General features: G+C 39.4%; 1 protein-coding gene across 9 annotated transcripts in view; it reads right to left on the reverse strand.

Annotated features, from left to right (window-relative positions):
* Nucleotides 1-329: 329 nt before the first annotated feature.
* The window catches only part of MAP7 (microtubule associated protein 7), a 172,636-nt gene continuing 146,657 nt past the window's right edge, over nt 330-26,308 (reverse strand). For 4 of the 9 annotated variants that reach the window (XM_025422375.3, XM_025422377.3, XM_025422374.3 and 1 more), the window contains 11 exons: nt 23,981-24,108; nt 17,844-17,959; nt 17,219-17,502; nt 14,824-15,040; nt 13,287-13,458; nt 13,072-13,173; nt 12,633-12,683; nt 12,473-12,530; nt 9,831-9,933; nt 3,559-3,782; nt 330-1,828 (listed from right to left, as the gene is read on the reverse strand). In XM_025422375.3, the coding sequence (XP_025278160.1) occupies nt 1,818-1,828; nt 3,559-3,782; nt 9,831-9,933; nt 12,473-12,530; nt 12,633-12,683; nt 13,072-13,173; nt 13,287-13,458; nt 14,824-15,040; nt 17,219-17,502; nt 17,844-17,959; nt 23,981-24,108 (1,466 nt within the window). In that variant the 3' untranslated portion in view covers nt 330-1,817. Of the gene's footprint in view, nt 1,829-3,558; nt 3,783-9,830; nt 9,934-12,472; nt 12,531-12,632; nt 12,684-13,071; nt 13,174-13,286; nt 13,459-14,823; nt 15,071-17,218; nt 17,503-17,843; nt 17,960-23,980; nt 24,133-26,308 lie in introns of all 9 variants that reach the window. The other 5 variants (XM_049112990.1, XM_049112991.1, XM_049112987.1 and 2 more) reach the window with 2 other exon arrangements.

Consider the following 26,308-nt stretch of genomic DNA (forward strand, 5'->3'; position numbering starts at 1 on the left):
TTATTCCACATTTTATTATTTTTTTTAAATTGTATTTATTTGTTTGACAGAAAGAGCATGAGCAAGGGAGAGGGCAGAGGAAGCAGCAGACTCTCCTGCTGAGCGGGGAGTGCCACATGGGTCTCCTGGGATCATGACCTGAGCCAAAGGCAGATTCCCAACCAACTGAACCACCCAGGGGTCCCTGTTCTATATTTTGAATAAACGTATTCTATATTCCCGTTCAGAGGAAGCTGGAGAAATGTCACTGAGATTGAATAAAGGTCAATTTGAAAACTCAAGGCTCAATCGGAGTAAAGTTGTAACATATGAAAAACCTAAAAGTAAAACTATGTCAAATGCATTTTATTTGGTGTTTCATGCTAGGTCGACTTAAACAAATAAAACAACTTTGTTGAACAGATTTTTTTAATATGACTGTGTACATGGACAACTGAGAATAGGGAAAGTCCCCAAATTAGTGTTTTCACAAATTACAGCTGTTACTATAGCTTGGATTTTAATAAATGAGTTTCTCATTCAGTATAGATTAACCAATCCCTCTTTTAATAAAGCCAACATATTATACTGCTAGACGTTTACCTTTTCAAACACTCTGCAAAAAAACTAAATGTGTTCCTTCAGAATCCCTTCTCCTTCAATATTATTAGTAGTTTCTAAAATGGTAAAATAAAATCGAATTATATTAAGCAAATGAAAGTGCAGGTTTGCATAGCTAAGATCAGCAGCAAAAGTGAAGAGTGAAGAGCCAAAGCTGATGGTGCCACGCAGAGATGAGGACATTTATGAAGGTATCCTGCACGGTGCTCCGTATGCCAAACACAATCAACATTCCATCATGTTTTCATTGCTCTTAAACGAGCAAAACCAAATTCTTTTTTTATTTAAAGAAATATTAAATCTTTAAACACCCCCTCCCCAATAATTTGTGATCAGGTAAGGCAAAGGGTAAGTCCCATCATCCCTGGGGACAGCAGCAATATACAGACATCAGATATAGCCCTGAATCATCACAAACATTCTCTCATAGTAACATAAGGAATGCCATCTAATAAATCAAAGTTTGCAATGTTGTTATGTTGTTCTAATTTATTTGATTAGCTTATCTGGAAAAACTTTATAAATACATTATTTAAGAGGACAGTATATTTTCTTGCTCTGAAAAAATAATGTTTTTTTCATATTTTAAAACTGTTTAGTATACTTTTGCAAAAAGAGATGCAAGAATGTGACAGCTGGGTTTGCAGAATGTCCATGTACAAATTGCATTTACAAGAACCTGGTAATCTGCCTATAGTTTGCTTCTACAAATAGAACTCTCTGCAGTAATATTTAAACAAACAGGCTTAATTTAAACTCCTCTCCTATTCATTCTACTGGTAGAGCAAAGAGGTACTTAAATTTCAAGTATTATATTGTAAAAGGTAAATTTTTTGTGCCAATTTTATGTTAGCTTTTAAAGACCAAAATATTTATGTGAAAAATCATGCCTAGTCAACCCATTTTTTTTTTAAATAGCCAAATGCTCTCATCTTTTAAAGAATGCGAAAAATATTGATTTGCTAAGAAGGAGCACACTGGCAAAAGCCATTTTAAAGTACTGAAGAATAAGGAACTTTTTTTCTATTGGCGAAAATTATTAGAAAAGCTATCCAGTCTGTTGTCTTTAGCTGGTTTTAATAAAGTCTTTTCAAAATGATGGTCAAGAAATCTTTAGAAAACTGGAGGAAGGGGATGCTCCTTTATAGCATGGAAGAAATTCCATTAATTGTAGAAATTCTTGTTAAATTTCTGCTTTGGTTCTTCAGAAGAAATGCTCATATAACTTCTATATGAGGAGATAGAAGAAAGAACAGATTAATATTTATCTAAGATCTTATTTCGAGAATACTGTGGTAATATCTTACATTTCTAAATCTTTACCATGCTTTTTCTATACAATGTCTTATATAAGAATAGGTGATTTTATCAGAATCTTATATTTTAATGAATTCTACCACTAGCAGGAAAACACATCCTTTACTTCAACTTGGGCTGTATCATTTACTTTTCTAAACGACACACACCAATTTTACTTTCCTCTGATGTTAGGGACTTACGTTCATTGGTCTTACATCCTCAGCACCTGATGTGTCAGGCTCCAAAGATATGGCCAAATAAATGTGTTGAAAAGCAGTCATGACCCCAAAGGTACCCCTACACCGCTTAAGATCATAGACACTTGACTATGTCCCTACAGAAGTTACAGGAGGGAAGGGGCAGGGAGAATGCAACGGCAGATAAATCAGACGGTGAGTTTAGGCCTGGCATGCGAAGCAGAAAGTCATCTGGATGCTCCTTGCCTCTCTGTGAGTCTGAGGCATGACAAGATAGGAAGCTGCACCAGGAGCACTTCCAGGAACATGCAAGTCATCACAGTATTACCAGAGTCTTAAGAAAGAGAACGTCAGACCTGGGACGGGCCTATAGCTTCCTTTTACAATCTAGAAAAGTGAATCGTAAAGTCAAGTTATACTCCCAGGTCAGTATATTAGAGAAGGAAAAAAGGCTAGCTTTATTTGGCTAGGTGCTTCAACATTGGCTTTTCTAGCTAGTTAAAGTGGAAAATATGAGTTAAACAAAGTTCACAGATGGAAATCTGAAAGACAAAACAACTTGACCACAAATAATTCTGCACTGGCTCCATTTAAACATGCTGAATTTGGCCAGCTCTGTTCAAAATAGTATAAAGAGATACTGGTTGATACATGAAAATGATCTACCTTGACAGAATTCAAAGAGGTTGGAATAGCGACAGAGCTGAGATTATTCCAGCTATTTTTTGAGACTGATGAGCTGCTGTGACCCTTGAGTTGATAACTTTTGATGTTGCTCCTTATTTCTTTGGATCACATAAAGCTATTGTTCTTTTTGCACAAAGACTTCAAGTCAAGTGTGAGTCCCAGAAACGATATGAGAGAGTCGCTGGTTGTTTCAACAACAGCTATAGTCACTCAACAAAGGACAGAAGACCACTGGGCTCACATGCTCCTAGTTCTGAATATGGGGCCCGCTAGCTAAATTCAAACTATCTTATTACGTTTAAAAAGGACAAGAGTACATCATCCAAGCTGCTAAACCTGAACAAGAGAAAAATGGGAGAACAGGATGGCAATCTTCATATATCTGAAGAGCTGGGAAAGACAGAACAAAAACCAGGAGGCAGAATGAGGCCCAATGGTCCCTACGTTATGGTGAGGCATGAAGTACTTGTCTTCCTATGAAGCATGTTCTGACAGTGAGTGTGTTTTGGGTAGTGAGGACTGCTCTGTGAGGAAAGGGGATGGACACCCCCAGTGGGTGATACAGACTAGATTTGCACACCTACTTGTGGGAACAGGAGAGGCCCTAGAATTTGCTCAATCCAACTCAAAATTCAATTTCTACAATCCTTATACAATCTATTTCATGTGGTCCCTAGAAGAACAAAGCTGCCATAGTCAACCACAGAAGTCTCATCCTCTCATGCAGTGCCACATATTGGTGATGGTTACTGAAGGGAGCTTGAGGCAAGCTTACCTGCTGTCTGTTGTGTTTGAACACCATCTACCTGAGGCAGGGGTCCAATTGTCCCTTCATCATCAAAGGCCAGAATTGGATTCAAAGGAATTTCCGGGCTTTCACTGTTGGCGACATCTAATCTAGATGGTTTGGATCCAATGGGTAAATTTATAATTTCCTCGAAATTTTCATTCTGCACAGATACTCCATTTTCACTTGGTTGTTTTTCCAAGTTGGGAGTACTAGGGTTGGAAAAATCAAAATTGAAAGGAATTAGCATTAAAACTAGAAAATACATTTTTGAAACAATCAAAAACGATTTTACAACAAATAATTTTATTTTTTATTTTTTATTTTTTTTTACAACAAATCATTTTAGAATCAAATGTTAAGACTGATTATATCATTCACAAACATGGTGAATTTTGACATATTTGCAATTTTACATTCTTATTTTAAAAAAATCTGTTCTTTTTGTTATAAACATTTATCAAATGAAACAATGTATCCATTAGAAAAGATGATTTTCAACTCATGTTTAACAACTTTTACTGCAGGCATTTTCACATGCCTTTGTTTGAGAAAACAGTAGCTCTTATCAGGTCCTTTATTTCAAAGATGAGGGGGCTGAAATTCAGGGGGTGTGGGGGATAATTGGTAGAGTCCCAGAACTACTGAGACACAGTCCAAACTGAATGCATGATCTCCTGATCTCTGGTCCTGTGTTCTGCTCGTTATGACATTTTGTATAGTACCTGGCTATCCATATGCTAGCCCTTCCTGGGTACCTCTGGCTTCCTAAAACATGTGCATAATTTTATAGGTATATTTTTTAAGACCACCCTTATCTTTGCCCCTTAAATCTGCCTCTGACCCCACCTTCTCATTAATTCATGCTTAATATCTTGGATTTATTTTTGAGGTACATTTAATTGGCCATCAAATCCTTCATTTTCTACCCACAGTTTCTCTTAGGTTTTTTCCTCTCTTTAGAGGCTCCATAGACAAATTGAAAACCCATTATATGTTCATTATTATGCTTTATAATGCAGCAGAAAAAATGCCCATGCAAATAAATACTAGATTATTCACTTTATCTGAGTGCAGTAGTATACATATATTTGCAAGCTTCATATTTTGTTCAGTGCTCAGCTCATGTATCAAAAAAGACCCTATTTGACAAAATTCTAGTTAAAATTTTTAAATGGAAAAGACTAAAAAATGAAGCAAAAATTGTGAAGGTTTTAACTTCTAATACATACTGATCATCAATTGAATGTTTAACTATAGAAAGGTCTACGGTAAGAGGCTAGAGATCAGAAAATCAAGTCTGTGGTATAATGCCAAATGCTTGAAGTTTAGCAAATCAACTCTTTTTCTGTCTCCTTCCCAGATGGTACCGTAAAGCTAATATACATCCAATTTTTCCATTGCTTTTTATTTTGAGAAATCTGCTCTTTTTACCCTGTTGAGGAAATAAGTTTACCTATAGGCAAGAAATAATGATTCTGTGGAACACATTCTCAAGCATTTTTGATTTAGATATTTTGGTATATTTTTAATTAAACTTTTCTTCTAGAAAAAAAAAATACTTGTCCTACATGCCTCACAAAGTATTGCAGAATACATTGAAAGTATATTTGTAAAAGTCTGTGAAGAATAACAGAAAAACAGTACACAGACACAGAGTATAATAGTGTTTTGCTATTTCACCAAGGAGCCTTGGCATCACAGTAGTGATGCAGGGGGGCACAAGCGTGCACATGTGCCTGATATCCACTGTTCTAAATGCTTGCATCAGCCACCATACCCATCCTCCTGTTTTTTTCCCAAAACCAATGGGCTTTCTGTAACCAGAGAAACAGTCTGGTTCTCATCCCGAAGTGATCTTCAGAAGTTCTGACAAAAGATAAAGAAGACGAATGCATCTCCAAGACCTGTTCCTTGGCCACCTCAACTTGCCTTCACCTTCCAGGCTTGCATGTGCTAACAAGTTTTAATACTATGACAACCCAGACTTGAGTCAGTAGTTGACTTCATTTTCCCCTCCCACTCCTACCTGATCTCTCCACCCATTACTTGTTAGCAATTAGAGGAATAATTGTGCTGTATGCTTTGGATGGCCAATTATTAAATGTTCAGAAGATACTGTCACCAGAAGAAACAATAAAACTGAAACTGAAGTCACTGGGGTCAGGGAATATGCATCTGATCTATGTGTCCTCTTAGGGTAAGAACACCAGCTTTTGAATTCTTTTTCTTTGACTATACTCTGGCAGCTGAAACTGGATGCAAGTGTCTTGAAGATTGTACACTTCGCTTGCTAAAATATATGTAAGGGGCACCTGGCTGGCTCAGTGAGAGGATTATGCGACTCTTGAACTCAGAGTCATGAGTTCAAGCCCCATGTTGTGTGTAGAGATTACTTAAAAAAAAAAAAAAATCTACCTGGGGAAGGTAGCTGGGACCATGGTGGGAATCTGACAGACCATATGGCTTACTGTATCCAGGACCTTATTCTTTCTTGATGCTTATTATCATGTCATAAGAAGTACCTTTGTTGTTATTTTTTAATTTTTTTGCAAGTAACTTTAAAATTAAGAGTGATACATCTCTTTCTGTTTGAATGACAGGGGCCTGGGAATCTTATTTTTCCTTTAGGGCAAACTAAAGGAAAGACTTGAAGGAAAACCACTAGATAAAAAACCAGAATTACTGCAAATCCCTCAAGAGTGAAGGATCTTAGCCTGGGGCTATGAACAGGCATGAAATGTCTTCTGGGCATTAGCAGGGTAAGACAGCAGCCTGTGAGAAGTTTTTAGCTTCTAGAGCAGATTCTCTGCCGGGGGTAGATGAATATATCAGAATGACCTGAGAAACTTAAAATAATGTCTTCCTTCCTCCATACTCCATACATACTTGTACTCACACATTCATCTGTATCCTCTGTTTCTTGTTTCAAAGCAAGTTTCTTCTCCACAAATAAACATTCTCCTCCATTCTACGGGCTCCTCCCTCTACAGATACTAGTTCTCAAGAACTCAAAATGGTTTCCAGAGTAAGAAGCATCCTGCCCAGGCTCATTTATTTCTCCGTACCTTTAAACGCTGGCCAGATATTTGGTAACCCCAATCCTCTTTAATCTACCTACTGTCAGTGGGGAGCCTGTTGGGCAAGCAGAATCGCTTTCAGGCTTTTAAAAGTATCGCACACTGAAGGCTGAGAACACTAGAAACCTCGGGCATCACACAGGTCATTCAGTTCTGAAACTGGACCTAGGCCCTTGAAATCATTTTCCTTTGCCAGCTGGCACAATCTTTAAGTTTTGTCATTTAAGGCTGCTGGAGAGACATGGCACAAGGAAAATTTTGCTTCCTGGGTTGGCTGTGCTTGCTGGGCGAGCTCCTGCACACACCCTCGTGGCGCTCTGAGTATCTGGCTTGTGCCAGGCATGAGGCTGTTTCAGCATCCAGCCCCTGCAGCAGGATGGGTTCCCCCGGCACCTCTCTAGGGCCAGCTTGTGGTCAAGTGCCTCTATTGAGACACCTCTTGCTGAACAGCTTTCCTAAGCATCCTAGAGGGTAGATACCTGGCAAATTCCACCATCAAGTTTCTTTCATAAAAGAACTTCACCATCTAGTGGGGTCATAGCCATACCATCTCCAATAAGGTCTGGAGGGAAACCCCGGGGAAGGGGACTCAGGGAGGTAGCTGATCCTTATATCTGCTAATCCCGTATTCTTAAATTTTTACTTCTTACTAGCAATCTGTTATTCTCATCCCAAATAACAATGAATTTTTCTTGATGTTAAATTTCCTTATTCAAATTAATTTGCCTGGTTTCTCTCTCCTGGCTGGACCCTGACTGATAGACTAGGCATAGGAGGAATACTAGTTTGTAAGATGAAAGCAAGAAGAAAATAGAAACTAAATTCATAAAATTACAAAAGGTATGAAAATTGTGAGAAAGGACTTATTCCCTAAAACCTAGTTTCTGACCAGGGGTCCTAACTTTGAGACTGCAAATAGGTAGCTGTAAGAAAAATAAAAAGCACTTCTTTTTGTTACTAAAAAGATGATGCTAAGTGAAGATACAAACTGCTTCAAGATTTGGTGTGGATAAATACAAGGAAGATAAATTTGGAAATAACTGAGGGAAGCAGAGTTTCTTAGTCTACGTATCACAAATTCTGTGTATCATGCAATGGGAAACAAACTTACAGCACATTAAACATTCCCTATAGGTCAGGGTTATTCAGAAATGGATTGTGTTTCTCAAAATGGGGTCCAATTCTTTATGTGAACTCTCACAAATTCATTTCTCATTCTGATAAAAATAAAAAATACTCTAATAAAATAGTCTGATCATCTACATGGCTATCATAAAGCTGAGTTTTACCACATGATTTTAGTGCTTCATTTTGCATTACTATTTCAGACTGTACTGTACCAGCTTATGTGGCAAGGGCTGATGACAAATGAATTAGGTTTGAACTGAGTATATAAATATTGTGTCAGTGCCAAGTGACCTCATGGTACACTGTATGAAAAGAGATTTGAGGTTTTAAGGCGGTTTAAAGAGAGAAAAGCAACGGGTGAAATAAATGATTGGAAATAGAATTTTATCATCTCATTTTACATAGTAAAATTATGTTCCAGGTAATGATTAATTACTTGTTGATTTTACCACTGAAAAAAGTCAGCCAATGTAAACTAATGTTATTGATCAGATAAAATTATCAGTAGCTTAATAAACCTGGTCCATACTATAATAACGGGGTTCCCTCTGTGATACTTTTTACTCTTTCATAAAAGTGTCCTTTTTTTTTGAAGTCAAGTAATTGAATATCATTAATTATAGCAGTTGGGGATGAATATTTTCTTTGAAAATCAAACCAAAGGCACAAAATATCACTTACTATATATCTTAGGTAATGATACATTTATTTAACATAGATCAAAGCTTATGAATAAGCTCTGTCTCAGGAAACTTCTTTTCTTTGGTATTATAGTGGGAAAAATAAAAGGTTTTACTGTCCCAGAAAGTTATCAATGGATGTCTTATGACTTTGGACATCTTAGGATGACTTACTTTTTCACTGCTGCCAATATTATAAAAACGTCGTGCAGTGTGTATTTTTAAATTAAGAAAAAAACGAACCTGAGGACCTTTAATTAACTGACGGCAGCAAACACTGGCAGTAGAGACAGGAAAACTCATAAAAGAAGTAAATTAAAAAAAGTCACAGCTGAAAAATTTTTAACAGTATTACAAATACTTCTAAAAGTTCTTGATAACTGGATTTTCAGGCACAGGCAAGTATAACCCTGAGTTTTTATTTTTGAGAGTGGTATTACAATGCTGTCAATATAAACACCAAGGAAGAGAAAGGAAATTTTTTTTTTTTTAAGAGAAGGGTAATCTTTTTCAACCCACACTTGTTTTGTTTTGTTAAAGGTTTTATTTATTTATTCATGAGAGACACAGACAGAGAGAGGGGCAGAGACACAGGAACAGAAAGAGGGAGAAGCAGGCTTCATGTAGGGAGCCTGATGCAGGACTTGATACCGCGACTCCAGGATCACGCCCTGGGCTGAAGGCAGGCGCTAAACCGCTGAGCCACCCAGGGATCCCCGCAACTCACACTTCTTTCTTGGATGATGTTAGCAACTGAAGCTAACAAGGGCTTCAACAAGAAGCCCTTCTACCAATATAAGAAGTACTAGCATCTAAATTATTTTACTGTACGGATACTTGGGTGGCTCAGTGGTTGAGCGTCTCTGCCTTTGGCTCAGGGTGTGATCCTGGTGTCCCGGAATCGAGTCCTACATCAGGCTCCCATCAGGGAGCCTCCTTCTCCCTCTGCCTATGTCTCTGCCTCCCTCTCTGTGTCTTTCATGAATAAATAAAATCTTAAAAAAAAAAAAACTATTTTACTGTAGAACAAACCTGTGATACACTAGAATATTATGTACAGTGAAAATATGCCATTAAAGGGTGAGAATACGGTCTAGATCATGTTGAATATATACAAATAAATTCTTCCCTGTAATTTTCTTTAATAGGCACACATAAACCTAACCATCATACTTAAAGACTCAAGGAAAAAAAAAGATATTTTCTCTTTCTCTGACTATAGAATTACTAGCTCTACCAAAAATTAATGAACCAAATAAAAACAAATCTTCACATTAAAACTCCGAAATTCCATCAGGCCCAGGAAGTTCTGGTGGGATTAGTGCTTTGCTTTCATGTGTATCAGTAAAAAGGGCCCAGTTATTTGACTCACCTCTCCACAGTCACTGCTGATTGGTGTGAGGTAACCACGTGTGGGCTGGCCACTGGTTCTCCATTTCCTGGAGAGTTTGTCACACATGGGAGTGCAGATACCACTGGACACAGTTAAAGAAGATGGGACAAAGGGTTACTATTACGCTATTAACAAACCGAACCCCAAAAGCCAGAGTGCCTGGATTTATGTCCTGGCTCTGCTACTTACCAGCTGTGTGACCTTGGGCAGGACACAAGCTTTCTGTGCCTTAGTTTCCTCATGAATAAGAATACCTACCCTCTACACTATGGTGAGAATTAAATGTATTAACATATGCAACATACTTAGAACAGTGCCTAGCGCAATGTAACGGTAGAAATCAGTGTTATTTCTGCTTGCACTAAATTGACTTTGAACAAAAAGTTTATAATGTAGAAACCAAAGTGATTGATGAAGACAGCAATAAGCTGACTTGATCAGGCTGATGGTGAATATTTTCTGAAGGATTCAGAGCAAATCACCATGAATTACCTTAAGTGATAAAAAAATAATTTTAAACTCAGTTTAAAGGGGATTTCATGAATTGAAGGCCAGTGAATTGTACTTTACTATGCCACCTTGTCATTCAATGCTCAATGCTATAATTCAGCTTAAACCAACAATTTGGTGGCGGAGAGTCTTATAAACCTTCATATAGGTCAGAGATTCATGGAAATTTGTGGCAGTTTATGGTTTCAGCTTGACATGAAAGAAAAACTGAAATATAATTCCAAGAAAGTGTTATTTCATAACCTGGCACAAATTCAGTAGAGCTGCCAGAGGTCTAGAGAGTCTGATAACTGAAGAAGTGATTAATAACTATTAAAAGTGCCAAAATTCACAAAGCTGGTAATAGGCAGCCTTGAAGATTTCTGATAGATCAGTAAATTTACCTGTCTGCCTGCCTTAGAATTCTCTTTGGGGCACTGGCAACACCATTGAGCCCTCAACCACACATGGGATGGGAAAAAGAAGACTATTTGTTAGCCAGATAATCCTCAGGCCTCTTTTGAGCAGTATTAACTCAAACCAGACACGAGAGTTGATAAACACTGATATGATGACTGACAAGTTGGCACCTTCCCTCTTGCTTCTGTTGCTTCTGGGGCTGAGGTACAAAGAATATTCAACAAACAGACAGGGGAACAGCAGGAAGGGGAAAGATGGAAAAACAAACAAAAAAACAAGGAACCTGGCCATGCCCTAACTACAGCGTCAGCCCCTCAACCCTGTGTTGGTGTACCTTACATCCTAAAACGCTCCATCTGATGACCCACTGGGGGCTATGCCTACATAAAGTCTCCATGTATTATAACATTCAGGGAGACAACCAGTAAAAATACAATGGGCTTAAGAGGCAATCATTAGGGTTATTCTCCAAAAAAATATAATTAGGGCATCTTTAAAAAAGCACGAAAAGGCTACTAGGAAGAAATCATGACATAGAGAAACTAGGACAGCCTCTGTTGAAATAAAACCACATCCCAAAATACCAATATATTACATTTGGCAACCTCTAGAGTTTACAGAAAAATTTTTTTCACATAAATCATTTCATTTGATCTTTATTCCAGTCTTAAAAGAGAAAAAAACAGCAAAGGAAGGTGAAGGATCTCTGGTGCCTTCTTGTCATATTGATATTGCAGATGAGGAAAGAGGAAGACCGCATGATGAGTTATCTACCAACCACCTGTCTGTACAATCATGAAGACCATGTGGGATCACAGAAGAAGAATCATAAGCTTGGACTCCAGCTGAATGAGCTGGGCCTGCCACTCCATCCAAGTGCTCCTGGGGGGAAGGGACCTGGCCTGGCCTGTTCAAACTGAATCCTGGCACCTGTAACAAGGCCTGGCACATGACAGGTCTCTGAAAATGCTTGCTGACTCCAAAATAAAGCACTTCTACCTCACAAGGCTATAGTGGAAATTAAAGAAGAAAAGGTATGCAGGAAGTACCTGACACAAAGAGACCATTTAATAAATATTAATTGAATCTACTAATACACTAAGGTGAACAAGAAATAAAAAAATAAAATAAAATCACCAAGAAATTAATTATCTCTGTCCAAAGCCTATAGGCATCAACAACTTCCTAGTGAAATTTCAACTAATTTCTAATTTCAACGAACTCTATTCTGAAGTCAGAAGGGAATAAGGTATAAATTTTCTTGTGAGAACTGTCATAAATACAATTTGTCAGAATGTGTAAGTGTAGAGCCCTTAAGAGCAAATATGAATTCATGCTACTTTAGCAGACAGTAAATGATAAATGAAATTTAATTTTATAACACAAAGAAAATTCTTCTAGTCATGTGTATAGATATCTCTATATATACATACAGATATATACAAACATATACCTATATATATGGATATTTGTAATGTAAGATGACTTAAAATATTAAGTACACTATTAGAGTACAAACAAATGTGAAAAAATATCTGCCAGAAATGGGAGAGTTTTACATAAGGGGAAAATCTATGGACTAGATGACACACACCTAAGCTTCTGTAAGTCAATGAATACTTTTTCTTCTCAATCAATGAATATCTTGATCTCCAGAGAGTGAATCCAAAAATTCTATATTTGAATATATTTGAATTCACTGAAGTAAATACCTGTTCCTCCAGTGAGAGCTCCCTTGGTTATATCTCCATTTCTCTGATCAATGGTTTTCTACATAAAAAGAAAGAAAAAAAATTTAAATCTTAAAGTTACAAGAGAAAGTAAAGGAAAAATAAATTACTAAGAACTGTTTTAAAATGTCCACCTCAGTACCTTATCTGTAGCTTCTGTTCGCCTGGTTCTTTTCATAATCTCCTCAAGTCGCTACAAGAAAGGGAGAATTGAGCAAAGGAGTCAGATATGGAAAGAAGGCTAGCCTGGCACTTTCACTAAGTAAATGGGTCACTCAAACACGTCTGTTACTTTGGGTAAGTGTAACAACCACTGCTTCATCTTAACAGGCATTATTCACGTCAAGCTGAACTGACTTAAGCCTCACCAAGTGGAAGAAAGTGTTTTTGGTGAGGGCCGTACTATGAAAACTGATTTCTTTGGAGGAGATGATGCATCCTGAGAGCTAGTCTGGTGGATCTGGAATGGGCAGCATGCACTTGCTTTCTGAGAGCAGTGAGCTCCTCTCCTGGTCCTGGGGCGTCAGGGCTGGGGAAGAATGGGAACAGCATCCCGGGCTTCTGTTCGAGGCTCGCGTCACCTTTTTTCTTTCCAGGCGCTCCTGCTCTTCTCTCTGGAAGTGCTTCTCCCGCTCCTGCCGAGCCTTCTCCGCTTCCTCACGAAGGCGAGCTTCTTCTTCCTTCTGGAAATAAGTGGGCCTGTGCATCCGGCCAGCAGGGCTGCGGCACCCCGCATCCGCCTGGCGCACGGGGCGCGCGCGGGCACTTCTTCCCCTCCGCGGCCCGGGGCCCCCACCTGCTTCTGGGCGCGCTCCTGGTCCTCCCGCTCGCGCCGCTCCCGCTCCTCCGCCTGCCGCCGCAGCTGCTCTTCCCTCTCCCTGGCCTGCTCCGCCTCGAGCCGGCGGGACTCCTCCTCGCGCCGCGCCCGCTCCTCCGCCACCTTCTGCGCCAGCTCCTCTCTCTTTTGTCTGGAAAAAAATACAAACGTGGCTGAGATATACTGGGGCGGGGGGGGGGGGGGTGCTCCCTGAGGAGAGGCTAGAGTTGTGGTTGGGGCCCCGGGCAGTGTGCTCTGAGGGCTGGCAGGAAAATCTTCGGGACACACTCAGCGTGGTTCAAGGGCCAAATGTGAAGCCATCCTCTGTTCTTCCTCCTGGTTTTCCAAGCCTTGCATCGCCTCGTGGTACACGGAAGGAAAATGCAACCACTAATATTCTGAGGAGAGTTCGTTTTGTGAAAGGGTGTGCAACGAACTATCTGTAAAGGCTGAGACTTGTTTAATTCCATAATGGGGCATTTTAGTAATAAATCTGAACCCCCTTCCCCCCAGGTAATCTTTGTAAATTAATAAAGGTCACAGTTTTGTTACAGGACAGGAGGAAGATGGACCATGTAAGCTCCCTGCTGGGATCAAGGGTAGGTGTGTCCAAGATCCCTTAGCAGTTCAGGGGGCAGGGGGTGGGAGTGGGGATGCAATCCTCCCTCAAAGTGCAGTTCTGCTTGTTTGAAGAACAATGTCCTTGACATTGGTTTTATTAGCCTCAGAAGGAGGCCAGTGAAGCCAGCTGTCCCTATCATCCTGCCTAGCAGGCAATCTGGGGTGCTTAACTATCTCACCCAGCAACTTCCTCTGAAGAGTTCTATCTGGAAGAAAACAGGAGCTTTTATTATGCAGCTTTAAAATGATTGTTAGAGGGATCCCTGGGTGGCGCAGCGGTTTGGCTCCTGCCTTTGGCCCAGGGCGCGATCCTGGAGACCCAGGATCAAATCCCACGTCGGGCTCCCTGTGCATGGAGCCTGCTTCTCCCTCTGCCTATGTCTCTGCCTCTCTCTCTCTCTCTCTCTCTCTCTCTCTGTATGACTATCATAAATGAATAAAAATTTAAAAAAAATAAATAAAATGATTGTTAGATAATGAGGAAATATGGAGATTAGGAATATGTTCAGTAAAAAAAATCAGACTGTACAATTACACCTCTATTGTGGTTATAATTATATAAATAGATGCATGTATACATATTTACGTATGTAAACAAACCCTCACACTGGAGACTGGAAAGGATTACCCAGAACCCTCTTTGCCAATTATTGAAAACTGGTAAGATTATGGATTTTTTTTTCTTTAAACATTTCTCTATCAAGGTTGTTGTACTGTCATTTTAGTAAGAAAATGTGATGTTTTAAAAAAAAACCACTTAGTGGTCAGAGGCCTGATTCTGAAGCAGCTAATCCCTTCACCTTCATCACTACCACCACTTTGTCTGTCAGACTGAACACGTGATCTAAGGGATCCCTAGGATGTCACTGCTCACTGAGCAAAGTCACTGCTTTACCTTTCCAGTTCTTCCTGCTCTCTCTTCTCCCTTTCCTCCTTCTCCCTCTGCTCGCGGGCCAGCCGCCTCTTCTCAGCTAGCAGCCTCGTGGCCTCTTCTGGGTCGGTGGTGCCTGCGGAGGTCTTGGGGGAAGCGCTGGCAGTCACAGTGGATGGCGAGGCTGGGACTGATGCTGGGGCTGGGACCGGTGCTGGAGTGGGGGCCGGGGCCGGAGCAGCTGTACAAACAGGTACAAGGAGAAAATCAACTGGAAACAAAACCCAAAGAACAAAACAAAAACTAGCATTCCCCAATTCCCCACACCCCAGGCCTAGAATTCATCATTATAAGAGAAAAGGGAATGTTTATTACTGTGTGTTCTCATGGTTTCACTGTATTCTATTTGTAACCAAGCAACAGATAACAAAAAGGCATGTGTGTAAGTGAGACATCCAACAAAGCTGACACTCTGTCACCAAGTCTTATTTTCATACAAGTTAATCAGTTAACAACATATATCGAATGTGTACTCAGTATAGAGCCTCACGTTAGGTTCTGTGGGAAGTTCTACTCTGAGCAAAAAGAAGATGAGATCTTCCATTTGCCTCTCATTACATTAAAAAAATTCCTTCTCTTTAGTGACTATTTATTACTAGCAGACCAAAGCCTTTCATTGACCATCCTCTGCATCCCTGCCACAAGCCCAGATGCAGGCTGGGAAGATGATACCCTATGAAGATGGAGTCTTTTTTTGACTGCCTAGAGCTGTCTCCAGGTCTGAGGTGGGAGGACCCAAGGGCCTCTTTAGGACCTGGCTCTCGTATTCATTCCTTACCCATTTGGGCCTCCACTGTCCATCCTGATGCCAAGTGTAAGATGGGAGCACAAGTCTTTGACCTTATCCACATTCAGGAAATGGCCTAGAGAGCCATTCTAGGAGTCCCACAGAGATGCTCCACTGTGAGGTGTGATCTCTGGTATTCTAGACCCTCCTTTCATGATTAACATTTTCCTTTAATCCTCATGATTAGGTATTTTTCTTTGCCTCCAGGACACTTTTTGGCCTTTCCCTTCTCTCCCTTTCCATGCAAATAAGGACTGGACTCTTCTACTATCTAACAACGCTTTCACTTGTCTTGTTATCTATTCTTTGTTACCCCTACCCCCAATTTCAAATTAAGTCTTAAGGAGAAAACTTTTGAATGAAGACAGTTTTCAACAAAAAATACTGAATTCCTAGTTCCAAGGATTTCTAAACTTCTAAATAGCACCTGGTTTAGCCTGGCAGAGATGAGATCTACTGGGTCTTTTGAAACGAATTCTGACCTCTGTCAAGGGCCAGAGAGGCTAGCCAGCGGTCCTTAAACTCCAGTATGCATAGGATAAACTGGCCATTCTGTATTTTATCTGGCAATCCTGCAGAGGAACTGATTGATGAGCTTACTGTCTTTCAGAGTTCCTGGATCCACCACATACTTGGATTCAGTAGGACTAATATAGGGCCAGCACTTTGTCCTTTGAAACATTGTAGAAGTGGTAAATTAAAAATATTTCCATAAACTTTTTGAAGATCTTTCCTCTAAAAGGAGGAGACCAATCCCCTTCAATTGAGTGTGAGGTGAATCTAGTCACTTGCATCTAATGAATAAAATACGACAGAAATTGTGACTTCTGTGTATAGGATTTCTGGGCCTAGGCATAAAAAGTGTGCATTCTTTGTGATGTTCTCTTTCAAATCACAGTCTCTGAGGGAAAGCCAGCAAGCCAAGTCCAGCAGACAGACTGTGAGGACATCAAGCAACTCTATGGAGAGGTTCATGTGCCATGAAATGGAGCTCAGCCATTGTGTGTGCACCATATTCCAACAACCCAGATAAACTGCTTCCAAACTCCTGCCCCAAGAATCTGTGCAATGTCATAATTTGTTATAGCTCCAAAATTTTAAGATCTGTTACACAGCAATAGATAACTAATACAAAGTAATTCTGATGCAAGTGCTCTGAACACCACATTTTGTGAAAAAAAGGACTCGGCCAATAAAAGGAATCATAAATCATACCTGAATGAATATGCTGTGGCTTTTTGTTTTAAACCTTTTTTTAAAGATTTTATTTATTTATTCATGAGAGAGAGAGAGAGAGAGAGGCAGGCAGAGGAGAAGCAGGCTCCGTGCAGGGAGCCCGATGTGGGACTCGATCCTGAGTCTCCAGGATCACGTCCTGGACCTGAAGGCGGCGCCAAACCGCTAAGCCACCCGGGCTGCCCTGCTGTGGCTTTTGATTGGATGTTTCTTTCTTTATTTGTAAGAAAATCTCACGTAGGAAAAGTTCCCAAAATTAACCTTGGAGTAAAATTTCCAAGTCCCCCAAAGAAGAGCAAGCAACCCACACCTCATCACAAGTCAGCTGAATCTTACCAGGAGCAGCCTCTGGCTCGGGAGGTGACCCCTCTTCAGCTGTGGCTTCTTCCACCTTCACTAAAGGTGCCCTGCTCTTAAGTGATGGCTCATTGACAACTTTTGGGGGCTCCTTCTCAGAGTTTTTCCTCTCAGGTTCCACTCTGACTTCTCGCTTGACAGGGCGGATGTTGCCAGGGGATGGGGGCCGGACCTGGGCAGGGGCAACTTTGACTGATCCAGAAGGCAAGGAGGAGGTTGGTCTGGGTGTGCCAGGCAGATGCGGAAAGGATTTGGATGGAAGCCTAGGGGCAATAAACAGGGGAAAGAGAATAGGAGCCATCAGAGCAGGCTTGCCAGAACCTTCCTTCCCCCACTCCTCTACCACTTGACAGTCCTAGAACACCAGCACCAGTAAGGTGAAGAAATGAAGAGATACTGAACTGGTGTATTTGTTTTTTATGTGGCAAACACAGAAATATTCACTTTAGAGACTCATTCCCATTTCCTTTTTTCTTTCCTACAAGGAAAAATGTTATTCCCTAAACAATACTAGACACCATGGAGAGAATAGTTTGCTTTCAGAGAAGAGAAGCTACAAATTCTTCAGCATGGCAACCCAGACAACCTCTTAAATTTTGCTTACCAGAGTCGGGAGGGAGCTGGTGATCTTGCTTTGGGATGAGATGGAGATACAGCCCTCCGAATAGCAGATGTGGGGTGGATCGGTAGGTTTTCTCTCTCCTTCTCTCTTTTATAGCCCTAAGTTCCAAGAAACACAATGATTAGATTTTGATATGAGTGGGACAATCCCATTAACAGTATATTCAGGAGTGGAGCTACAACCCACTGACTTTTTGGAAATTTTCCAACCTTTGTCATTGATATCCATTCCACTCCCACAAAAGCCCTTGTTAGCTTAAACCTGAACATTATAACTGAATTAACGCCATCTGACACTAATTAATAAAGTTCTGGATGTCTGATCTGGAGTTACATTTGCTAAAGAAATATATATGTATACTCTTAGAAAGCACCTGTACTCTGTATCTACAATCACCTGGGGCAAAAATCTCTCACTGTCTTTAGTTCACACAAATATCAAAATAAAAGTCCTTCCATTTCCCCATTTCTCCCCCATTTTAATTCTTTAGCATTTTTTCTTTTTTTTCTATGTTGGAACATACCATACTCAGTCTTTTTTTTTTTTTTTTTTAAATCTTAACATATCTGCTATATCAGACATTAATTCATTTTTTTCCCTTTATACTGATACTATATAAATAATTTCTTTCTCATCTAATGTCCTTTTGCTCTTAAAGGAAAAATCAGGTTCAAGGTGAAGAATTTTAGCTCTTTTTAATCTTAAGGATAAAACTGAAATGGGAGAGTGTGTCAAAACATCCCTCCTGGGATCCCTGGGTGGCGCAGCGGTTTAGCGCCTGCCTTTGGTCCAGGGCGCGATCCTGGAGACCCAGGATCGAATCTCACGTCAGGCTCCCTGCATGGAGCCTGCTTCTCCCTCTGCCTATGTCTCTGCCTCTGTCTCTCTGTGATGACTATCATAAAAAATAAATAAATAAATAAATAAATAAATAAATAAATAAATCCTTCCTTTTCTAACTGCATACTAGAAATTCAGCCAGACAGGTGATACCTTTGCTAAGTCAAAACGAGCAAAGGGAAACCCAGAAGTGTCTGGTAAGCTATAGTCAACCAAAACAAAAAGACAAAAACAAAAAAACAACCCCCAAACACAAAAATGCACAGAGCAAGAAAGACTCATTCTAAGTATCTGAAACTTGCCAACAATGTTCTGGGACAGGACTGGATACTGGCTGGAAGCCCCCGTGTGAGCACCTGTCAGCACTTTGCTCTGTGGGACCCTCCCAGGAGAGCAGACTGAGAGTACAAGGGAAGGGACAGAACTTTGTTGTATCTAGCTGCAGGGCCCATACACTGGAGTGTACCTTTTTCTCTCTCCTTTCTGCCTGGTGCAAGCATCAATTCCCCTCTTCCTTCCTTTCCCCACTCCTGTTCCCCTTCAGTATCCCTTCTCATTGTTTCTCTCCACTTTTCTTAGTAACAGCCTAGTTGATAGACTGGGCTATAGGGGTGTGTATGTGTGTGTGTAATATGAATATCAAATAATATTCAATGTCTTCCCCTGGGTGAAGGGCACTCAGAGGGGCACTTGACGGGATGAGCACTGTACGTTATACTATATGTTGGCAAATCGAACTCCACTAAAAAATATACAAATAAAAAAAATTCAATGTCTTCCCAGAATTTCTAAATGAAATAAAGACTGGGGCAGGAAAGAGCGTTACAAGATATGTGCCAGCTCCCTATCACTTGTGGCTGCATGACCGGCCTTTGCCCCCATTTCTGGTCCCAGAAGGCTGGAGGTAGGGCCTCAGAATACAGCTATTGTTCTTGGGTAGCAGAAGTGGCAGCCAGCACATGGGACCCTTCTGGCAGGTATATTGGGTGGCATTTATGCCTCTGACAATTATGTCAGAGTGGAAGGCTCAGAACTCTTCCAGGGGAAGTTGGGGTTATGTACTCCAAGTAGTTGTTTTTTCCTTTTTCTCAAAAACATTTTAATTTGGCTGAAGTCAAAGTAAGGAGAGATCTGAATGAGAAAATAAATCAGGAAGAGTAATTTGTGACGTGGAGGATACGGGGATGAATTTCATCATCTGTGTCTTGATAAGACAGGCACTGTGGGAATGAACCTACAAAGAACTGTATAATCTTTCTTTTTGGATTAAAAAATAAAGTGCCATTGAACCAGTTCTTTCTTTCCTAAAACTGCCCTCCCCTTAATCATCTTATAGGGATAGAGAAATAGGCAAAGAAAAGTTTAGAAACATGTTCAGTACTTGAGACAACATCCTCTCAGGCAGGTAGATGGTTTTACCCTCTTAGTTCTTTTAGACGTCTTTTCAGTGGTTTGTAACCCATTCACGTATTTGGGTACCACACATGTAAAGGCATTCCTCATCCTCATCCAGATCTAACAGCCAGCACTCTGTACAATAATCTTTCCTATTAATATTTTCCAAAAGACTACTGTGGAAGACACATAGCAAAATGCACATGTCAACGGACAACTTAGGACAAAGACTTTTATTTTACAATTAGAGTTAGGTTTAGGATACAAATAACTTTCAAGAGAGAGAATAGAGACAGATACTTCAAGGTACTGCTGTCCAATAGAACTTTCTATGATGACAGAAATGTTCTACATCTGTGTATGCTAGCCACTAGCCACATTTGGTCATTTGAGTTTAGATCTAGATTTAATTAATCTAGATTAACTAAAATTAAGTTGAAAAAAATATGAAAACAATTGTATTTATAATAGTATCAAAAAGAATTAAACCCTTAGGAATAAACTTAACCAAGAAGGCAGAAGACTTGTACACTAAAAACTAAAACACATTGCTAAAAGAAATGAAAGAAAACAATGGGAAGATATTCTGTGTTCACAGATTAGAAGACTTACTGTTAAAATGTCAGTACTACCCAAAATGATCCACAGAGTCAAAGCAACCCCTATCAAAATCTATCGTCATTTTTTTGCAGAAATATAAAAATTCACCCTAAATTTAAATGGAACCTCAAGGAACCCTGAATAGATAAAATAATCTTGAAAACAAAGAAAAAAGAGACCTTCCACTTCCTGATTTCAAAAGATATCACAAAGCTTTAGTAATCAAAACTGTGTGGTACTGACACAAAGAGAGACATGTAGACCAATGGAGTACAGGGCCTAGAAATAAATCCTTGTGTACATGGTCAAAAGATCCTCAATAAGGGTGCCAAGATGACTCAATGGGGAAAAGATAGTCTCTTCAACAAATGTTGCTGGGAAGATTGGATATTCACGTGCCAAAGAATGTACTTGGACCCTTACCTTACACCGTATACAAAAACTAACTCAAGATGGATTAAAGACCTAAATATAACACTGTTTAAAACTATAAAATTCCTGCAAGAAAATAGGGGAAGCTTCATGACATTGGATTTGATACTGATTTCTTGGATATGACACCTGAAGCACAGGCAACAAAAGCAAAAATAGATAAATGGGATTATATCAAACTTAAAAACTATTATGCATCAAAGTACACAATCAACAGAGTAAAAAGGTAAACTACAGAATGAGAGAAATATCTACAAATCATATATCTGATAAGAGATTAATATGCAGAGTATGTAATATCCAGAATGTGTAAATATCCTACAACTCAATAAAAAATTAAAGGTTAAATAAATGAAAGAATAAGATTAAAAAATGAGCAAAGGACTTGAATAGGTATTTCTTCAAAAAAGATATGTAAATGGCCAACAAGCATATAAAAATGCTCAATGTCATGGATCATTAGAGAAATGCAAATGAAAACCACCATGAGATAGTACCTCATACCATTCAGATGGCTGCTAGAAAAACAAACAAAACCCCAGAAAATAACAAGTGTTGGTGAAGATATGGAAGAATTGGAACCCTTCTGCACTGCTGGTGGGAATGTAAATAAAATGGTGCAGTTGCCATGGAAAACAGTATGGCAGCTCCTTAAATTATTAGAAATAGAATTGCCACAAAATCCAATCTCACTTCTTGATGTATATATATGTATCCCAAAGAATTGAAGGCAGGATCTTGAAAAGATATTTGCTACCCATGTATATAGCAGTGCTATTCATAGTAGTCAAGAGGCAGAAGCAACTCAAATGTCCATCAGCAGATGAATGGCTTTACAAAATGTGGTGTATGTGTACATGTGTGTGTTTGTATGTATGTGTATACATACATACAACGGGATATTATTAGCCTTGGGAAGGAAAGAAATCCTGTCACATGCTAAAACATGGATGGACAGATCTGAAGGACATTATGCAAAGTGAAATAAGCCAGTTACAAAAAGACAAATGCCGTGTGACTCCATTTATTTTTTTTATTTATTTATTTTTTGTGACTCCATTTATATGAAGTATCTAAAGCAGTCAAATTCATAGAAACAAAGTAAAATGGTGGCTTGTCAGGGGTGGGAGAGGAGGAAATGGGGAGTTGTCCACTGGGCACAGTTCAATTTTGCAAGATTTAATTAGTTCTGGGGACAGGCTGCACAACATGAATATACATACCACTACTGAAATGACACTTAAAAACAATTAAGATGGTGAATTTGTTATATGTTTCCTTTACTATAATCATCTTTAAAAAGAAAATTAAATTTAAAATTCTGTTTGTCATTCTCACTAGCCACTTTTCTTTTCTTTTCTTTCCACTAACCACTTTTCAAGTGCTCCATGACCACATGTTGCTGATTGTTCAACTGAATTCCATAAGGGAGCTCTGGGGTATAAAAGACTTGTGAGTCACTTTCTGGATATAGGTATTTGCCTAAATGTTTGCATGTAAAGAGCTGAAAAGATAACCAATAAATCAAATATAGAAAGGGGAAGGCATTAAAAAAATTAAAATGGGTGAGAAAGTGGAGCTTTTGGATGGTATGATGAGAATCCCTCTCCTTTAATCTGTTGGCCAAGGGTCAACTTTCATTCTTCCCTCCTGGCACATCAGGTTGACCTTTTATCCACAACAAGATGTTTTTCCTTTGCTCAGTGTTTTTACCTCTTCAATAAGTACCTAACCTTTGGGGGCAAAATTCTTCTATTAGTTCTCATCCATAGCTAGGCACTGTGAAGCACTGATGTGCTAATGATGAGCAACTACCCAGATACCAAAGGTAGTTTCACCTCCAAGTCTCACCTGCAAGAATTCCTTGTGGGCCTGGATGTCTGACTCAATCAGGAATTAAACTGATTCCTGAAAGCCTGGGCCTTGGAAGAAAACTGCCTGTAGGCAAAGCCATCAAGCTCTCACAACCTTCAAATTATCCTCAAACATCTAAGCAAAATCCTTTGAAGCATCCATCAGCTTCATAAATCTCAACTGCTCTGGGAAGTTAAGACTGAAAATAAAATTGTTCAGCCTTTCATTAAATAGGTCATAGTGTTACCATGGGAGAGAGGCAATGAGATCTTCCAGTTGGCTGGGGGGTCCTTTAGGAGTAAGTACAATGCCTGACCATCACAGGGCAATGTCTACTTCTTTCAATGGCTACTAAATAACATACAGTTTGAGGAAGAAAGATTCTTGGAGACATACAAATTACCTCATTGCATTTACGGCAGGAAATTAATTATAGGTGAAAATTAATGTTAGCTCAGCCACCTTGCCAGTAATTACAAGTACAAATTATATTCTTCATTTGCAAAATTTGAGTCTATAAAACAGCCCAGTTGCCTTTCAAGTATTAGTTACTTAGCAAATTGCTAGTGTTTTCAAAATACACTGTTACTATATTGTAAATGTGGGCCCTGATGGGGATTAGCTAAACAGATGAAAACTCTTTATTTTGCTTTTTGTTGAACCACATTTAGAGTTCAGCCAGCTTTTAGATATGGTTTAATAAAATGCAGAGGCAGCAGTCCAGGCCCACTTCCCCTTCAAAGACTTTCTTACTTTCAAAAATGTAAAAGTGTGCTGTCACGACACTTGCCGCATGCACACACTTGAATAAAGAATAGTTTTCATCCTCAGATTCACATTTTTAGGGGGAGCCAAACTCCCAAGTGGAGAGGAAGCATGAGGACACTACTGTCCAGGTGTGGGCACCTCCCACTCTGACACCCACACCGCACCTTGGGGTGGTGTTCACTCTGCACAGACACAGCAGACTTGCCTGGCTGCTCCCAACGGCTACTCACCGCTGTGCCATGAACAGTCCTCCTTCTCGCAGAGCCCTCCGGTGGTGTTATCAAGAATTTTGGTCGATCCATCAGATTTCTAGAGTGTGCAGCTTTGTAGGGCATGATGTTGATGGGGCCGCAAGATGCTGAACGAGGACAAATGGGGATAACTAGGGTGTAGGTGATTGTTTTATACACAAGAGTGCCAGAGGAGCAGTTGAAGGAAAGCCAAAAGCAGGTTCAGGAAAAGGAGCAAAGCAGAAATAGAGAAAAAAGTAGGGAGAAGAAGTTATTACCTAAAGGTGCCCAGAACCATCATATTCAGCTCTCCTCACAGTCCTATCAGTTTACAGTGTGTCCAAAAAGAAGCCATGTCCAAATGAAAACCCTAGGCTATGTAAGTTATTGGGCTATTTAAATAGAGATTAAAGATACAGATAGAGTCTCATAATTAAGGAAAGCAATGGCCTTATATTGCTATGAACTGATGGTTCTGGGAAAACACATTAGTGACAGATCATTTTTATATAAGGACTGTTTATAATCAGATTTTTCCTAATTAGCTTTAAGATGGAGTAAAAGGTGGAGATACAGGAAGCAAGCAAGCAGGCAAACAAGATGTACTCCAACTATTTCAGGTGTAAAGTTCAACAGCCAGTGGAAAAAAGCAACAGAATTTTTATAATGTTAAACAATCAAGTCTTACTAGGTGTTACAACTTGTTACAAGGATAACTAATAATTTCCAGAAATAAATTCTGTAAATGTTTTGTCTATTTAAAGCCAAATCAGATGCATGGCTTCTGGGTTTTCCCAAAAGCCAAGGCATTTGATGGTCTATAACAAGCAGAAGAACATATGAGGATATAGGATGTAATCATTTAAAATGGTGATGAGGACACACATATGTTAAAACTGCCAAAAACAAAGTTGAATCATGGAATAGCTTTTACTGTTTTACTCAGGTTGGGATATTTTTGAAAAAAAATCACCCTTTCTGACTATTCAGTTTCACAGGAACACTGTCATTAATCAAGTGATTTATCAAGTGATTTCAAGCAAAAAATGGGTTTAAGGAAGTTCCTATAACACTACATATGTATCAAAAGTATGGTTACTAAGGTTCCAAGGTTCACTTTCAGATCTCACCCAGAAATCTTGTTCTCCAGCAAAAAAATAAGATAATGAAACATGACTCCTGAGAATACGATGTGCTTGGATGATGTTATAAAATGACTTTACCTGCCTATAGCCATTGTAGCAAACTTATGAAAAGACCATTATTTCAGCTAAGCATAATAGTATTTATTAATAAATTAAAAACTCAAAAGTTGGCAAGACAAATTAGGAATTCTGGAATTATAGAGTTAAAAAATGTTATTCTGATTTGTTCTACAAACAGAAAGTTGATCAGATTGCTTATTTATTCACGTGCTCTCTTATTAAACAATTTGCAGTATCTTGAGTCATCACTCAATGGTCAAGGCAGGGAATGGACTGGAAATTGCATTCTCTTTTCCAATCCTCTGAAAACAGAACTCTATTTCTTCAGGATAAACTAAAACACTTTGCATTCCCCTTCAGTCCTCCTTAAAAGAATATTTGTATCTTACTTGGGAGTTGACCTACGTCTTTGCCTTAGACTTTAATGGGGAAGGAAGATTCCTTTCATTGTGAGAAAGGAGAACCTAGTCTCATTTGGCTTCCTGTGATCACAGAGGAAACTATTTGAAAATAACTTTTTTCAAGTGCCACAACAAAGCATTTGCATTTCTCAGATAGGAAAGAGTTCATTAATGCAAAACTCTACCAAGCCAATCAAATGAATTTAAGTAAAGTAACATCCTGGCACAGGACACTTCTGTGGGATTAATGTCCAGGAGAGACACATATTGCCCAGGGCATATCCAGAGGCTATTTACCTTGTGCTCCAGGATCAAGAAACCCTAAACCATAGTCCTGCTCTGAGGCCAGGGTCTGACAGGAAGAAGAAAACAACAGAAATAGGATTTCACTTCCCTCCAGTGGAAAATAATTTTGGGGGTATCTATGGAGCACTTCCTGAGATGATCATGGGTGTAAGCCAATCTCATCATGGCTCTGGTTCATTCTTTATTACAGCGCTGATGTAGTATTAAGCAAAGAAAGACAATATCCTTAAATCTATCTAGTGGAGTTTGTACAAAACTCCTCAGACTTAATTGTTCAAGGAACACTGTCAGCCTGTAACAAACCCTGTAAATTCTTTCTAAGGACATTACGTCTCATGGAATTGGTTGTTGTTCTGAACAGCAACTACTGAAAAACCTGAAACCTTTAAATTATGTATTTGGATTATCTTGCCCTT

Source organism: Canis lupus, chromosome 1, assembly GCF_003254725.2.
Source record: "Canis lupus dingo isolate Sandy chromosome 1, ASM325472v2, whole genome shotgun sequence".
NCBI classification, from domain to species: Eukaryota; Metazoa; Chordata; class Mammalia; order Carnivora; family Canidae; genus Canis; species Canis lupus.